Source organism: Gymnogyps californianus, chromosome 14 (genome assembly GCF_018139145.2).
Source record: "Gymnogyps californianus isolate 813 chromosome 14, ASM1813914v2, whole genome shotgun sequence".
Taxonomy (NCBI): domain Eukaryota; kingdom Metazoa; phylum Chordata; class Aves; order Accipitriformes; family Cathartidae; genus Gymnogyps; species Gymnogyps californianus.
The window spans coordinates 817,093-830,742 of NC_059484.1; the positions used below are offsets into that span (position 1 = coordinate 817,093).

Below are 13,650 nucleotides of genomic sequence, written 5' to 3' on the forward strand. Positions count from 1 at the left end.
AATAGATAAGCTGCCTTTTAAAAAAGAAGTTATCCCTGTAGGCTCAACTCCTGCACAGGACAAAAGGCCTCAGCAGACCCCAAGCCAGTCTTCTCCCACCAAAGGAAGGTCCATCTCCAAGCAAGCATAGAGACTGCACCAACAAAATTTTTGTTAAAGTACCAAGAAGGTGACGAGACAGTTACTTTGTATGCCAGACTGTCAGGACAGCAGGACGATACTTACTCAGCTATCTGTCCTGGCTGAAGTCACACAGCAGTCTCAAGATCACCATATAATCAAAAAGCTCGTGCACTGACATGGAGCAGTCAGATAAAACAGGGAAGTACAATTCTTGGACACCATGCCAGTATCATGAGTTCACAGTAAAGGAAGCAGCCCATCCAGCCTGCTCTGCCCCAGGTGAACGACAAATATGATGCCAGTAAGTTCTTTCTATGGAAAGCAATTTGTCTCCCTTCTGGAGACCAGGCCCCAGGCTCCAGCAAGTTTCTGAACACAAAAGTTAGAAAGTTTGTCATCTCAGGTTTAATTCAGCCTGCTACTCTGGGGATTATGAAACATTCCTGCTAGCATAAATTTGAGCTTTGGACACACACCACTGCTGAGGAATTCTTAATTCCATTTCAGAAGCTTTATCTAGCTGCCCTGCTTCTCACACCAGCTAGGGCTCCTCCTTCGCTAATCAGCCTGACAGCCAAAAGCCTCCACATCAAGGTCCACTTCTACTTAGATCCCTATTCCTCAAAAACAGGAAGAAATCTGACTCCTGGAAGGAGTATTCACCTATACAATCACTACTTTTGAGTTTCAGACCCCAGACCCTTGAAACTTTGAGGCATACAGTTGTCAGAAAGTTTTATCAGCGCTGACAAATGTTAAGCTTGTAATATTAAAACGCAATTGAAAACACTACTGTCCAACAAGTTCAAGTGCTAACTACCCAATCACTGGCTTCTGACTGTGAATGGGCAAAATGCATCTGAGTAAGTTAAAGCAACTCCGGACTCTGCTCAAGTTAAAACCTATTTCTTAATCATAGTCCCATTTCAAACTCTTCCAGCAATCTTACCTAGTACCTTTAAATCTGAGAAAGTGTACCGTTAAATCTGAGTTTAAACTTCTTGCTTCAAAGCAACCTGAATTCCTGCTAAGTCAGTTCAACAATTTCTGGTGACAAGAGAAGAAAAGTTCAGTTTTGCCCAGTGTATCACAGATTGGTTGAGGTTGGAAGGGATCTCTGGAGATCATCTTGTCCAACCCCCCTGCTCAAGCAGGGCCACCTAGAGCAGGTCGCCCATGACCATGTCCAGGTGGCTTTTAAATACCTCTAATGTGGAAGACCCCACAACCTCCCAAGGCAACCTGTGCCAGTGCTCAGCATCCTCACGGTAAAAAAAATGTGTTTCATGATGTTCAGAGGGACCCTCCTGTGTTTCAGGTTGTGCCCATTGCCTCTTATCCTGTCACTGGGCACCACTGAGAAGAGCCTGGCTCTGTCACCTCTGCACCTCCCTTCAAGTATTTATATACATTGGTAAGATCCCTCTGAGCCTCCCCTTCTCCAGGATCAACAGTCCCAGCTACCTCAGCCTGTCCTCATAATGGGAGATGCTCCAGTCCCTTCATCATGTTCATGACCCTTCACTGGACTCTCTCCAGTACATCCATGCCTTTCTTGTTCTGGGCAGCCCAGCACTGGACACGTGGTCCAGGTGCAGCCTCACCAGTGCCAAGCAGAGGGGAAGGATCGCCTCCCTTGACCTGCCAGCAACACTGCTCCTAGTGCAGCCTTCTTTGCAGCAAGGGCAACATGCAGGAGGCTACGCAAGTAGCCACACTAAAGTTGTAAGAGAATTGAAATGCAAGAATGAAAGTTTCCCTTAGAACCTTAACTCAGCACATATGGAAAGACTGTCACTATGTGACAAAGTCACCCCCACCACCACCAGTTATTTGGTTAAGTGTTACAACAGGCAAACTAAAAGCCAAAGCAGATGATCAGAAACAACTTCCTGATTTTGAAAACTGCACTGTGAAGATCAAGTTCATTTAGGTTGCTTGGTACTTGGGAATTCCCACCCAGTAAGTCTTAGTAAAGCAATTCTTGAACACCTGTAAGAGCAGCACCACAGAAAATCCACACCGCACTGGGCATGGAAGAGTTTGAACAGCGTGAGCTAAACTCTTGAATGAACGAGACTGGAAGTTACTCACTGCCACTCACCAGGCAGGGTCTTCCAACGCACTTAATATAAGCTCCACAGTTCATTAGTTATAAAACACAGCGGGGAGAAGTGTGACAGGACAGAGCAAGTTCGCCCGACCTTTACTGAAGTACTTCAGTTTAGTATTAACTCTTGCACATCCACTTGTCAAATTCAAGAGAAAGCGGGATTTTCCCAAAAATGGCTAAGAACAGTTATAATCATGTTGAAATACTTTATTCTCCTGTTTAAGGCAACAGGGATTCTTATTTATGCAGACTTTGAAATAACATTTTTAATTTAAGCCTACGCATTCTGCTTAAGCTTTGGAGTTTAAATTAACCACCAAGGTGTGTTTAAGACTGTACTTTGAGATGATTTATTCTACAACATGTATTCTTTAAGGAACACTTACTTCAGAACTACTAATACAAGCAAATTAGCTATTCTACTGAGACACCCAGTGTTGTTCTCTCAATTCTTCAGAACCCATTTTAACAAGTCTAGGAGGGACAAACATTCAGAAATACAGAACAAAAACCCAAGGCACTCACCTCTACTATCATAGCCAAGATCACTTTATCAAGTTGCTTACAGAGGGATAGAAACTTCCTTATTTATTTAGCAGTCTGAAATAAAACTGCTCCAATAGCCCCCCCACTCAGGCCTTCACTATCTTACCCAGCAAGGAGGGCAGGGGCAGACTGCCAAGCCAGATACTCTGAATGCCCTCTGGAGCAGCCTACCATCCTCCAGAGCATGAGGAGCCAAGACCCCTACCCTTTACCACTTAACTGGGATGATGAAGTAGCACTGACGTGATTTTTCACAATCTCTCCCCCAAAAAGTTGCACTACAGATTAAAAGGAAGTCACTGCATACCGCTTCACCTTTCTCCTTACAGGTTAGGGTGAAAAAACATGTTCATGTACTACACACTAATTGCAAGCTGCTGACAATGTTGCCTACCAGATGCCTCAGAAGGAAGAAGCTGTGGATAAGCTGTTTTCTAGAAGGAGTGTTTCTAGTCTTCCCCGATTTCTCTATCAGTAGAAAGTACACTTTTTTTATAGCTGTGTTCTAGTTATCTGCTTACAGATTTTAAATTCAAACAGCTTGCTCCCAATAGCATCCCCTTTTAAAGGGTGGCACAATTTAGGAAATACTCCAAGAAATCTACACTACAAATACTAAATTGCTGCTTTGGAAGGGATGTAACCTTCATGCTGAGTAACTTATGTCTTAAGTCTTGTCATTCACTTTAAGTTACCTAACCCAAAAGCTTTCCCTACTAGCAACACATTTATTCTTTGATAAGGCTAATCAAAACTAGAGAGCTGAAATGGCCCCAGAGTCTGTAACAACATAGTTCTAACCTGACTGAAAACAAGATTTCCACTCCAAAAGATTCAAGTTGCCTTTGTGGAATTTATTTATACTTGTTCAAGATGGGAACACTAAGTATCAGCTCTCGCTACTTAAGTTGAGGTCTGCTTTCTGACAAGACATCCCTGTTATTTCTGAGGGAAGTATTCTGAATTTCTATGAAGTCACCTATAAGAATTTCTTTTGCTGCCTTGAATTCCTTCATGAAATGAACACCAAGGGAACTCGGACAAGACTGTTTTCTCACTGGTTAAATCTGTATGCGTTTTGTGCTATATTCAGGAGAGTTTGTGCACTCATATGAAGTCTTCTGCAATGAGTGAAAAATGGTCAGCAACAGAAAGCCACCTAATCTCAAGGAGTGTATTTTAAGAGGGAGATGGGGCAATAGAAGGGGCTAAGTAGCACAGAATGGCCACACTGATCCCACAGCTTACTCTAGCTAAGCCACAAGGACACAGTTTGAAGAGGATAAGAAAAAGGAGTTCAAGGCAGAAAACAGGAGATGGAGATGTTAAAAGCATACTGCAACTGTATTTAGGTTGCAAAATTAATGTTAAGATATGTTTTGTGAGTGATTAAAGCTGACAGCCATTAATAGGCAGTCCACTGATGCCCTTAACTAGCCTCTTAAATTCTTGCCCCATCTTTTTCCAACTGTCCTAATTCCAGTCTCTCTTCCAGTATTTTCAAATGTGCTGTCTATCACCCCACTGCCTACATGGTCATTTTAGACTCTCTAAAACAAATGAAACATACCATGCCACACTACACACTCTCCAACTACAGTATTCTAACCAGTTATACAGCAATTTAATCAAAACATAATAGACATCAGTACTTAGTACTAACAGTGCTTCTAACAGTAGCCAGTACTCGACTGAAGGCATTTGTAAGGAAAGCTGTATCAACCTGACAATCATCTTCCCTTTACTGACACCATTTCTTCAGTTCTTTCAACTCACAGTGAAGACTTCCAGCTTCGTGCACTACCAGATTCACTTCTGTCAAGAGACAAGTCGAGATACTGTTTTGCCTTTCCAGCTGTTTCTACAAATGCAGAAGCCTTTAGCTGGACAGAGAAGGCAGGAACTTTTGTGAGTTCAATAAAATGGGAGGCATTTATGATGTCCAAGGGAGGGGTACTGGGAGTCATCTGTCTGAACCAAAAAGTGTCCAGGAACATCACATGTAGTTGGAGGGAAGAATTACAGGCAACAGGATAGCCTCATAGAGCTGGGACACGATGTGAAGGATACTGTAATTAAATATGCAATAACTGCAGCATTTAATTACAAAGACAGTGTGAAGCTACAAAATAGAATGGTCAAGATGGTCAGAATGGTGCATGGCCCATGCACAGAAGACTCAAAATATTCCTCAACAGCCGTGGCTAGATCTACAAACTGCAGATCTACAGTTTCAATAGCCAGAAAAATCAATACAATTCAAACCTGGGTCTTCTTTCAAGGTGTTTAAAGCCTCCTACTTACATTCAATATGAATACTGCTTTACCGGGCAAAGGATATATTCCAGTGCCCCACAAGCTAACACAGTTCACAGGGACCAACACGGTTTTAGCTAAAGCTAGTTAAGTTTTAAAATACGTTTTAATAGTCCATGTCATTGAAAGTTTTGTTAAAAAGTGACCAACATGGAGTTCTGATGTTCCCTTGAAAAAGGGACTTTTTTTAAGATGACAAAGAATCAAAGCAGCTTTACCAGTTTTTAAAAGCCACAGCTGTTGCCCTACATATTTCACTTGGTGTGCATTTTAGGTTTTTTTTTTTTTTTAGTTGAAGTGTTCGGACTCTGAGGTCAGGTGGCAAGACTATGTACTTAGTGTAGTAAAACTTATCTGATCCACTGGCAGAGCTGAATAGTCTCCCTACGGTCACAGGGAAATTGGATGTCCAGAGCATCCTGTGCTCATGAATTGGCTGCAAGCTAGATGTAGAGTCGCAAGACTGAAGTAGTGACCACAGAAATGGCTGACAGCAGGAATGCAGCAGTTTTTACATTCTAAATCCAAATCAGTAATTCATTTCAGCAGAGCAAAATTAAATGAGCATTGGAGGTACCTTTTGAAATAGTTAGTGCTGGGGACCACTGTGATCGTAGAATATCAAGACAAATGCTGCCATTACTGTTAATATTTGGATGATAGATTCTTGTTGTAAATGCAACCTGCAGAAGAAGGAAAATTTCAGTGTAGTCTCACAAATATACATTACACCACATGGTAATGAATAGATCTATGGTACAAGCCACTCACCTTAGGTGGTTTGAAGGGATAATCTGTTGGGAAGTGAATTGTCAAGAAAAATACTCCACCTTGATAGGGACTGTCATTCTGTTAATGAAAAAGAATCATTGCAGTTTGAGGCATTATTACAATAAGACTAGTCATAAAAAGCTATGAACATCAACTCTCTCATACTTACTGGTCCCATTATTGTAGCTTGCCAATGGAACACTGAAAAAGAGAAAGATTTACTTCAGTTTGGAGAAGCTCAAGTAATGAACTACTTTCTTCCAGACAAAGCAGCACAGAAAAGTCTATTTTAAAAACAAAGCCTTCTGAAAGGCTGCAGGGAAGCAAGCCAAAGAATTAAACAGAGACAGAGCGAAGTACTCAACAGTCCACATTCACTCGGTCCACACTTTGGGATTGCTGTGGTGCCACACACACGTGCCCTGCAAAAAATCCCATTACAATAAAAATCCAGACAGTTCTAGTCAACTTTGCAGACTCAACAAATTTGTGAGTTCAGCTTTGTAGTTTCCAATGAAGCACCTGAATCAAAGCCCAGTTTCCAATGACTGCCCTCTTAGAGCAAGCTACAGCAAACGTACAGTATGAACTCACACCTTTCTCAGGTAGGATCTCTCCTACATAGATCCTTAGTCAAATGGAGACTAAGCCTAAGCTTTGTATATACCATATGTAAAGATGTAACCTAAGCCAGTGGTATCTTGACTGAATGTTTAAGCTTAGTCTCCACAGCGGCCTCAAGATTTCATTAAAGCAGCAGAAAGCAATACAAGTCTTAAAGGAATGCAAGAATGACAGCCTGCTCAATACTTGGGACCAGGATGTGCTAGTACAGACTTTAGGTTAAACGGACAAAAATTAAGTCTCACTCGTATGCATCTGTCCAAGAGAACATCTTAATCTGGTAATACAGAAGATTCATGAAGAATGTCTTTATGCTGCAGAACATAAGGAAAACAATCAAAGCTGTTAATCTGTATAAGGCACATCAGGAAGTTCTCAGGGTTCCTGCATTCTCCAAAGGCTCTAATGCTAGCCTGCGCAAAGAGCACCAGCTTAACAAATTAGCTGTGAAATAGTACCATGGGAAGTTTCCCTCTGCATGGATGTCAGCTATATCACATCTTCAGAACTGGGGAGCTGTACAGATGACTCCAGTTGTTGCCAGGTAAGTCTTCAAGACACAGAAGCTGAAGCCACCTGCAGGTGTGTACTTAACTTGCAACTGGCATCTACAGCTTTCAAGACTACCTGGGCCAAAAACAATTTCTGCCCAGAGTGGCACTACTTGTTCTAATCTAGCATGAGCAGTTTTTAATTACATGTGGTACAGGCATTACAGCTGGGAACGATCTCATACAAGGAAGGGAAAAAGAAGAGCAGGAACAGCCCTGCCAAGGCAAGGGGAGAAGAGTGTTTGGTTAGAGCAGCAGGTTTGTTACAAAGGGTACTGCAGCTGGTAACACCAGCGAGCCTTTTGAGAAACTCTGCATTCAATGTAGAGTCAGAAAATCAAGACAGTGGCTCATGTGGTCATACTTAGTGTTCACATTTTAAAAAGGTTCAGACAGCTTCACAGGAAGTCCCTATCACCTGCAGCACGACAGTGAGAAACCTAGAATAAGAGGACAAAGGGGCAGCAGAAACCCAGCAGTGAAGATTGTGGCTGATCACAGAAAAACCACCAAGAATTCCACAGCCATCAGCAGATGCTGATAAGATTCACTGTGACTGCACTGGAGTACACAGACAGCACTGGACCTTGACCTGCATACCTCTGCACACCGAAAAGAGAAGCTGATATAACCAACTACTGTCTTAAACCCAACAAGAAACCAGAAAGAAAAATGCTTTCACACTGAATCTTAACATTTTACAAGCTAGAAGGGTGGTTTGCTGCATGGTTTCCCCCCCCCCCCCCCCAACTCCCACCCCAGACTCAAGGAAAGTGCTTGTTTAACCTAAGCTTTAGAGTCTCACAACATTCAGGACAAGTCTGATGAACTAAAAGATGGATTTGTCACGCAGAGCTTATTTCAATTGATTCGTTACATTGAAATCAGCCACTCAGAGTTACTTACAAAGTAAGGGGTTGCTGACTTTCAGTAGCTACGCATTGGTATATGTTTGGAAGTGAACTAAGCCACTGTGTAGCACTCTGGAAGTATGCTAGTGTAATCCAGTCCCGAGCATATTTCCAAAACAAAGGCCAGAGGCAGGTGGAAGAGGGCTAAAACTACATTATTAAGACAAAGAAAATCCTGTCCCTACAGTTAACAAGGCAGAAACAGCTCTTCGCTTTCTAAAGTTTATGAACTACAGGGACGAGAAGCTTATAACTGGGGACAGCTTACATCAGCTGGACTAACCCCAAGATACCACTTTGCAAGCACAGCATGTCCTGAACTCTGAGAAATATCATTCTGACAAGGCAACTGAGGCAGACCTAGAGCACAGGGATCTCAGAGAAGGCACCTTTCTGTTGCTGCCACTGCTATCCACTTACATACACCCAAAGTGTTGCTCTCAATAGTGAAAGTCTTTCATCAGAGGTCTTTCAAAGGTGGCACGAGGAGAAGAATCAAATATTGAAGATTTCTGTATTCAGTAGTAACTTTCCATTATAAGCATTCACTAACTTACGCTACCACCTCCTCCACCAGACGATCTCCATCACCTTTCATAAGTCTTTGGAAACTATGAAGTAGTTTATCATGGCACAAATCACACTTGCTAATCTAAGGGAAGAAAAGCCTCAGACTGGCTCTACATCTTAGTAATTTCTCTTCCACGAAACTACAAGCTTCTTCTGCTTTCAAAACAGTATTTCGAAATAAGTTGTGGAGTAACTAGAAGCAGCTTGACACTACTGCTAAAAACCCTCAAAACCAAAGGCAGCTTTCACTTGTTTGAAAGCACTGCTGAACAGTAACATCTCCACTAATTTCAGTATTTTCATACTCAGGTTTCAAGTGCTTTTTAAATCTAGTCCTAGATTTCCATAGGAATGTGTAAGTTTCTATACACTTCAGCACTTCTGAACAGTTCAGAAATTATTCAGAAAGATCTTCACAGCTAATTTTTTCCTTTTAAAAGGATACCTAAGCTTAGAGCTCTTAGCACATAGATGGAGGGCTTCCCTACTTAAATTTCCCTTACTCTCATGAGCTTGGATGCCTTGCTGAACAGCACGCTTGCCAGAGAGACCACGCCGCACAGCAAGTTCAATGCATGCTGTTTAATGGGCATGCCAGTCAAAGCTTCGAAGTGTTCTTATGTAGCCTCTTCTACATGGCAGAGCTGCTACAAGAAAGAGTGTAAACACATTCCCTCATCTCAGGCTTTTTATGCATTAAATGCCAATGCATAATGCACGTACCTGAATTTACCCCAGGGCCCAAGGTAAAGTTATAAAGCAAAAGGTGAATTCACAAGTGTTCTTGTCTCATTGCAAATATCCTACTGATCTTGTTCACCTAAACTACGACCAAGAGTTCAAAGTTAGAGACTGCAGGTGTTTGCTGATAGTAGCATACTTACTGTCATCACCAACAGGCCCTGCTGAACACTGTGCTGGAGGATCACGTGCCAGATCATTCAACTCCTAGAAAACAGGAACAATTTATTTCATTTAATTTCAAAACCAATCATGTTATAGCCAAAGTGCCACTAGCAGCTTTTTTAGCTATCATTCTTGCTCATAAACATAATGCTCACATTAGTGAGTTTCCTGAAACCACAAGAATGGCAACACCACAAAACTAATAGCCAGGACTCCAGAAAGCAAAGTTGCATCTTAAATCCAGGTAACATGTTTGCCATATGCAGCTGTTACCTCTCTAGGTTGCCACATAGTATTAAGTCACAGCAATCCTCATCAAGTCATAGGGTCTATCAGGTTTGCCTTCACTGATAATAGAACTTAAGAGATCCCAAGCATTACCAAGGTATTATATATTCCACTATCTCCAGGTCACAGAGAGATAACATGGCCTCAGTCCAACAACTCTCAGTATCAGCCTTATTTTATCCCCTGTATTGTAACAGCTTCCAGGTTGCTCCAGGTATAGTGATCTAGTTTATCATCTCAAGCCTGCAGTAGCCTTTTTACAGTACACAAAACTTCAACAACCTGTGGTTGTATTTTCTCCAGATGTATGCATCAGTGAATACAGGTGGCTAAATGGAATAAAACGCAAGGCCTTCTGTACCTATAGAACTGCTAGCCCATGAACAGAAATCCTCACTGTTCAAGTAGTTGTGTCAGTCAAATTTTCCTCTGAAGAAATCCCATTATGAGTCTCAGTTGCTCTGGCTGCACAGGTTGAGTAATTCAGAGTACTTCTGAACTATATCAAGTTTCAGTCTGAAGCAAAATTTCAGCCCAGATCAGAAAGAGAGTTCACATGTTGTCACCAGTAACTCGCATTAGCAATTCGCTCAGGAAGTGGACATTTAGCAGGAAGTGCAAATAGAGTAAAACTTTAAAGTCAGACTTTGTCTGCTCTATTTCTGGCTCAGCTGCTGACCTGCTTTGCATGACGGGCCCAAACATATTAACTTTTTTCCATGCTAGCTCAGTCTAGAAAGCTAAACATAAACACCAGACAACCATTACAAGGACAACTAAATCTAGCATTCAGGAAACACTCCCATGCCCACTGCGCATTCAGCTTTTCACCTCAGTCTGCAAGGGTTACCAGCAACAGTCCACAGTGGAGTCTCAGATACCAGAGTTACACGAAGCTTTTGATAGACAAAACATTTAAGGACAATGATCAAGACAAGCTGACTGCAGGAATGGAAAAAATTTGCCGCTTAATGGCCTTTTTTTATGTACAGGCAGTATTTAAGCTCTTGAATAGGCGATCTCTGGGAGCTCCAGCTTCTACTTCCCATGAACTGGGAGGCCACCACTAACCAAACCCTCTTCTGTTACAACAGAAGAATGCTGCCTTACATCAAACAGGTAAATCTCGGGATCTTCCTCTCAGTATGCAGTCCCCCAGAAGTCTTGCAGTGGAGACACAAAGCTTCATGTACCCTGACTACTGTAAAGCACACACAAGTTTGGTTTTGCTCTCAGTGTCTCCCAACTTCTAAAGAGCCCCAGCTGAAAGCCTCTTGACTTAACACCAGACCACTGAAGCTTTTCTAGTGCTCCTACTGAGGTTCTTACAGTGCTGACCCAAGCAAACCTTGCTCCCACACTTTGTGGCTCAGCATAGCCTCGGACAGGAGTAGATATTGAGCATGCAGCACCTGCTGAAGAGCCTACTCCCTTCGGAAGGTGGAGAGCATCTCCAGATATCCTCTGAAGGAGGAAAGACCTTCAGAGTTGACAGTTATGCATGTCAATTCAGAGTAGCCAGCTTTAGCCAAGTGAGGACTCCCTCCTTACCTCCTGGTTGCAAGCATCAGCTAGCATGAAGATCAGCAATGCACTCTCACTCCCCACCAGCACACTTCACACCACTCGCTGTACACCTCTCTGCTTTAACTCCAGAACATTAAATACGTTGAGTATCATCCTAAGCAACAGAAGAATACTGCTCCGCCCTAGAGAAGTGCATGTACTATAAAAGCTTTCAGATAGCGACAGTCTGAAAAATACGAGTAGCAGACTGCACTGCGCTCTGCTTGCTGATGCTGAAGCAGAGAGACACCCTGGGCAATCAGTGCAGCACAGGAACGTGCAGCCACTTACACACAGCTTCACTGGCACCTAAAGGCCACATGCCTTCGTGGTCATTCTAGTCATGGCTACAAAGAATGAAGTGAGTCTCCACGCGCACAAATTCAGAAGTACTGGCATGATGACTTAAAAACAGGAATACACCTACTCTATCTAAACGTGTATAGAGTACGGACCACTTCCAAATGCTATTGGACTCTAATCTTCTGGAAAAGACAATTTAATGCTACAGTACTCAAAACCCCAAACACATCTATTAAAAAAAACCCACCACATCTAAACCTCTCTTCCTTACCACTTCTCATCCCCTTCACTCCTGTTTCATGCATAAATACGATGCAACAACACTAGACTCTGAAGGAGCACAATTGTAAGAATCCATGTTTTCCATTAAGACCACAACCTACTATGGATTATATTTAAGAACCTAGCATGCACCTTCCCTACTATGAAGGGGAAATATAGTTACAAACACAGGCTGCAGCTTGAGCACATATTCTACCAGCTAGTAGAATACACAGCGCCAAAGCTGCCCTACGTCCCACTGCTCAAAAGCACCACTTCACCAAACTGGATGAAACAACACACCTTCAAGGGACACCACAAGGTCAGTCTCACAACAGATGCAGAGGCAACAATGAAGTTCAGTTAGTAGCAGCCCTGTTTCTCATCAAAATACTATTTCTTTCTCTTCAATCTTCAGCTCCAGCTAGAAGGAATACTTTTGTTTTCTGAAGCCATGTATAGTATCTCACTGGAAAGAGATGACTTGCAATGAACACTCATACCACTTGTCTCAGTGATACAGCTCTCACCTAAGGCAGTATTTCAGGTTCTGCCCTATAAATTCAGACTGAAACATCACAGATTAAAAGGCCTGTGTAAAAAGCAATGCATAAGCTCCTTGTGCTTGGAAAAGTTTAGCAACAATTCTCACTTCAAGCCCCCGTGCTGTGGTTTAACCCAGCAGGCAGCTAAACACAACGCAGCCGTTCACTCACTCTCCCCCAGCAGGATGGGGGAGAGAATCGGAAAAAAGGTAAAACTCGTGGAGTGAGATAAAGACAGTTTAACAGGACAGAAAGGGAAAGGAAAATAATAAGAATATACAAAACAAGTGATGCACCATGCAATTGCTCACCACCCCCTCACCAGCCACCTCCCCCCAGTTTTATTGTTCAGCATGACATCATATGGTATGGAATATCCCTTTGGTCAGTCGGGGTCAGCTGTCCCAGCTGTGTCCCCTCCCAGCTCCTTGTGCACCCCCAGCCTCCTCGCTGGCAGGGCAGTATGAGAAGCTGAAAAGTCCTTGACTTAGTGTAAGCACTGCTCAGCAACAACTAAAACATCGGTGCGTTATCAACATTATTCTCATCCTAAATCCAAAACACAGTACCGTACCAGCTACTAGGAAGAAAATTAACTCTATCCCAGCCGAAACCAGGACACCCTGTGATACAAAACCTCCCAGCTTTTGTAGAACAACAGCTCGGATAACAACAAGGAAGTTCAGCCTCCACAAGACACCTCTGGAGCACAGCCACTAGCTGCAGTAGACTGCCAGTTGCCTCTGCACATTACCGGACTTCCTGGCAGGGCACAGATGATCGCTTTAACACACCATTCTCTTCAAGCTGCTGACATGCTAGCAAGATTCCCACTACTCACGTGTCAGACCTGCAGAGCCAAGTTTAAAAACAGGAATGGTAGCTATGTACGGCTGCATATATCCAGGTACAAATGGAGAGGAGCATCCACTGCTGCAGCATAGTGCCAAGCTTTTGCATCTGTCGGAGAGCTTACTTTGCCCTTTGAAGACTTCTGTGCAGTTTCCAAGGTACTGCTAGCACACCACCAGACCTAGTGAGGTCTTTGCTTCCAGATGTAGCCAAGGGAGACTGAGAACCAGCTGGTTGGTAACTCAGAACAAATGACTCTGGAGTTCACATAAAACTGGAACTCCTAATACAGTTACAGTTTGGTATCGTCTACAAACCAGCCATTACTGCATGTATCAGATCCTAAGCTGCAAGGCCTGCTATATTCCCCTGTGATCTGGGAAGGCTTGCTGGTAAACGATCAA

At 42.8% G+C, this 13,650-nt stretch overlaps 1 protein-coding gene across 3 annotated transcripts in view; it reads right to left on the reverse strand.

Moving 5' to 3' along the window:
• Positions 1 to 13,650, reverse strand: part of UBE2D2 (ubiquitin conjugating enzyme E2 D2) — a 28,801-nt gene that overhangs the window by 8,657 nt on the left and 6,494 nt on the right. For 2 of the 3 annotated variants that reach the window (XM_050905075.1, XM_050905077.1), the window contains exons 2-5: positions 9,410 to 9,473; positions 6,039 to 6,070; positions 5,870 to 5,947; positions 5,676 to 5,781 (exon numbers count right to left, since the gene is read on the reverse strand). In XM_050905075.1, coding sequence (XP_050761032.1) covers positions 5,676 to 5,781; positions 5,870 to 5,947; positions 6,039 to 6,070; positions 9,410 to 9,473 — 280 coding nt within the window. Of the gene's footprint in view, positions 1 to 5,675; positions 5,782 to 5,869; positions 5,948 to 6,038; positions 6,071 to 6,738; positions 6,784 to 9,409; positions 9,474 to 13,650 lie in introns of those variants that run through there. The other variant, XM_050905078.1, reaches the window with a different exon arrangement.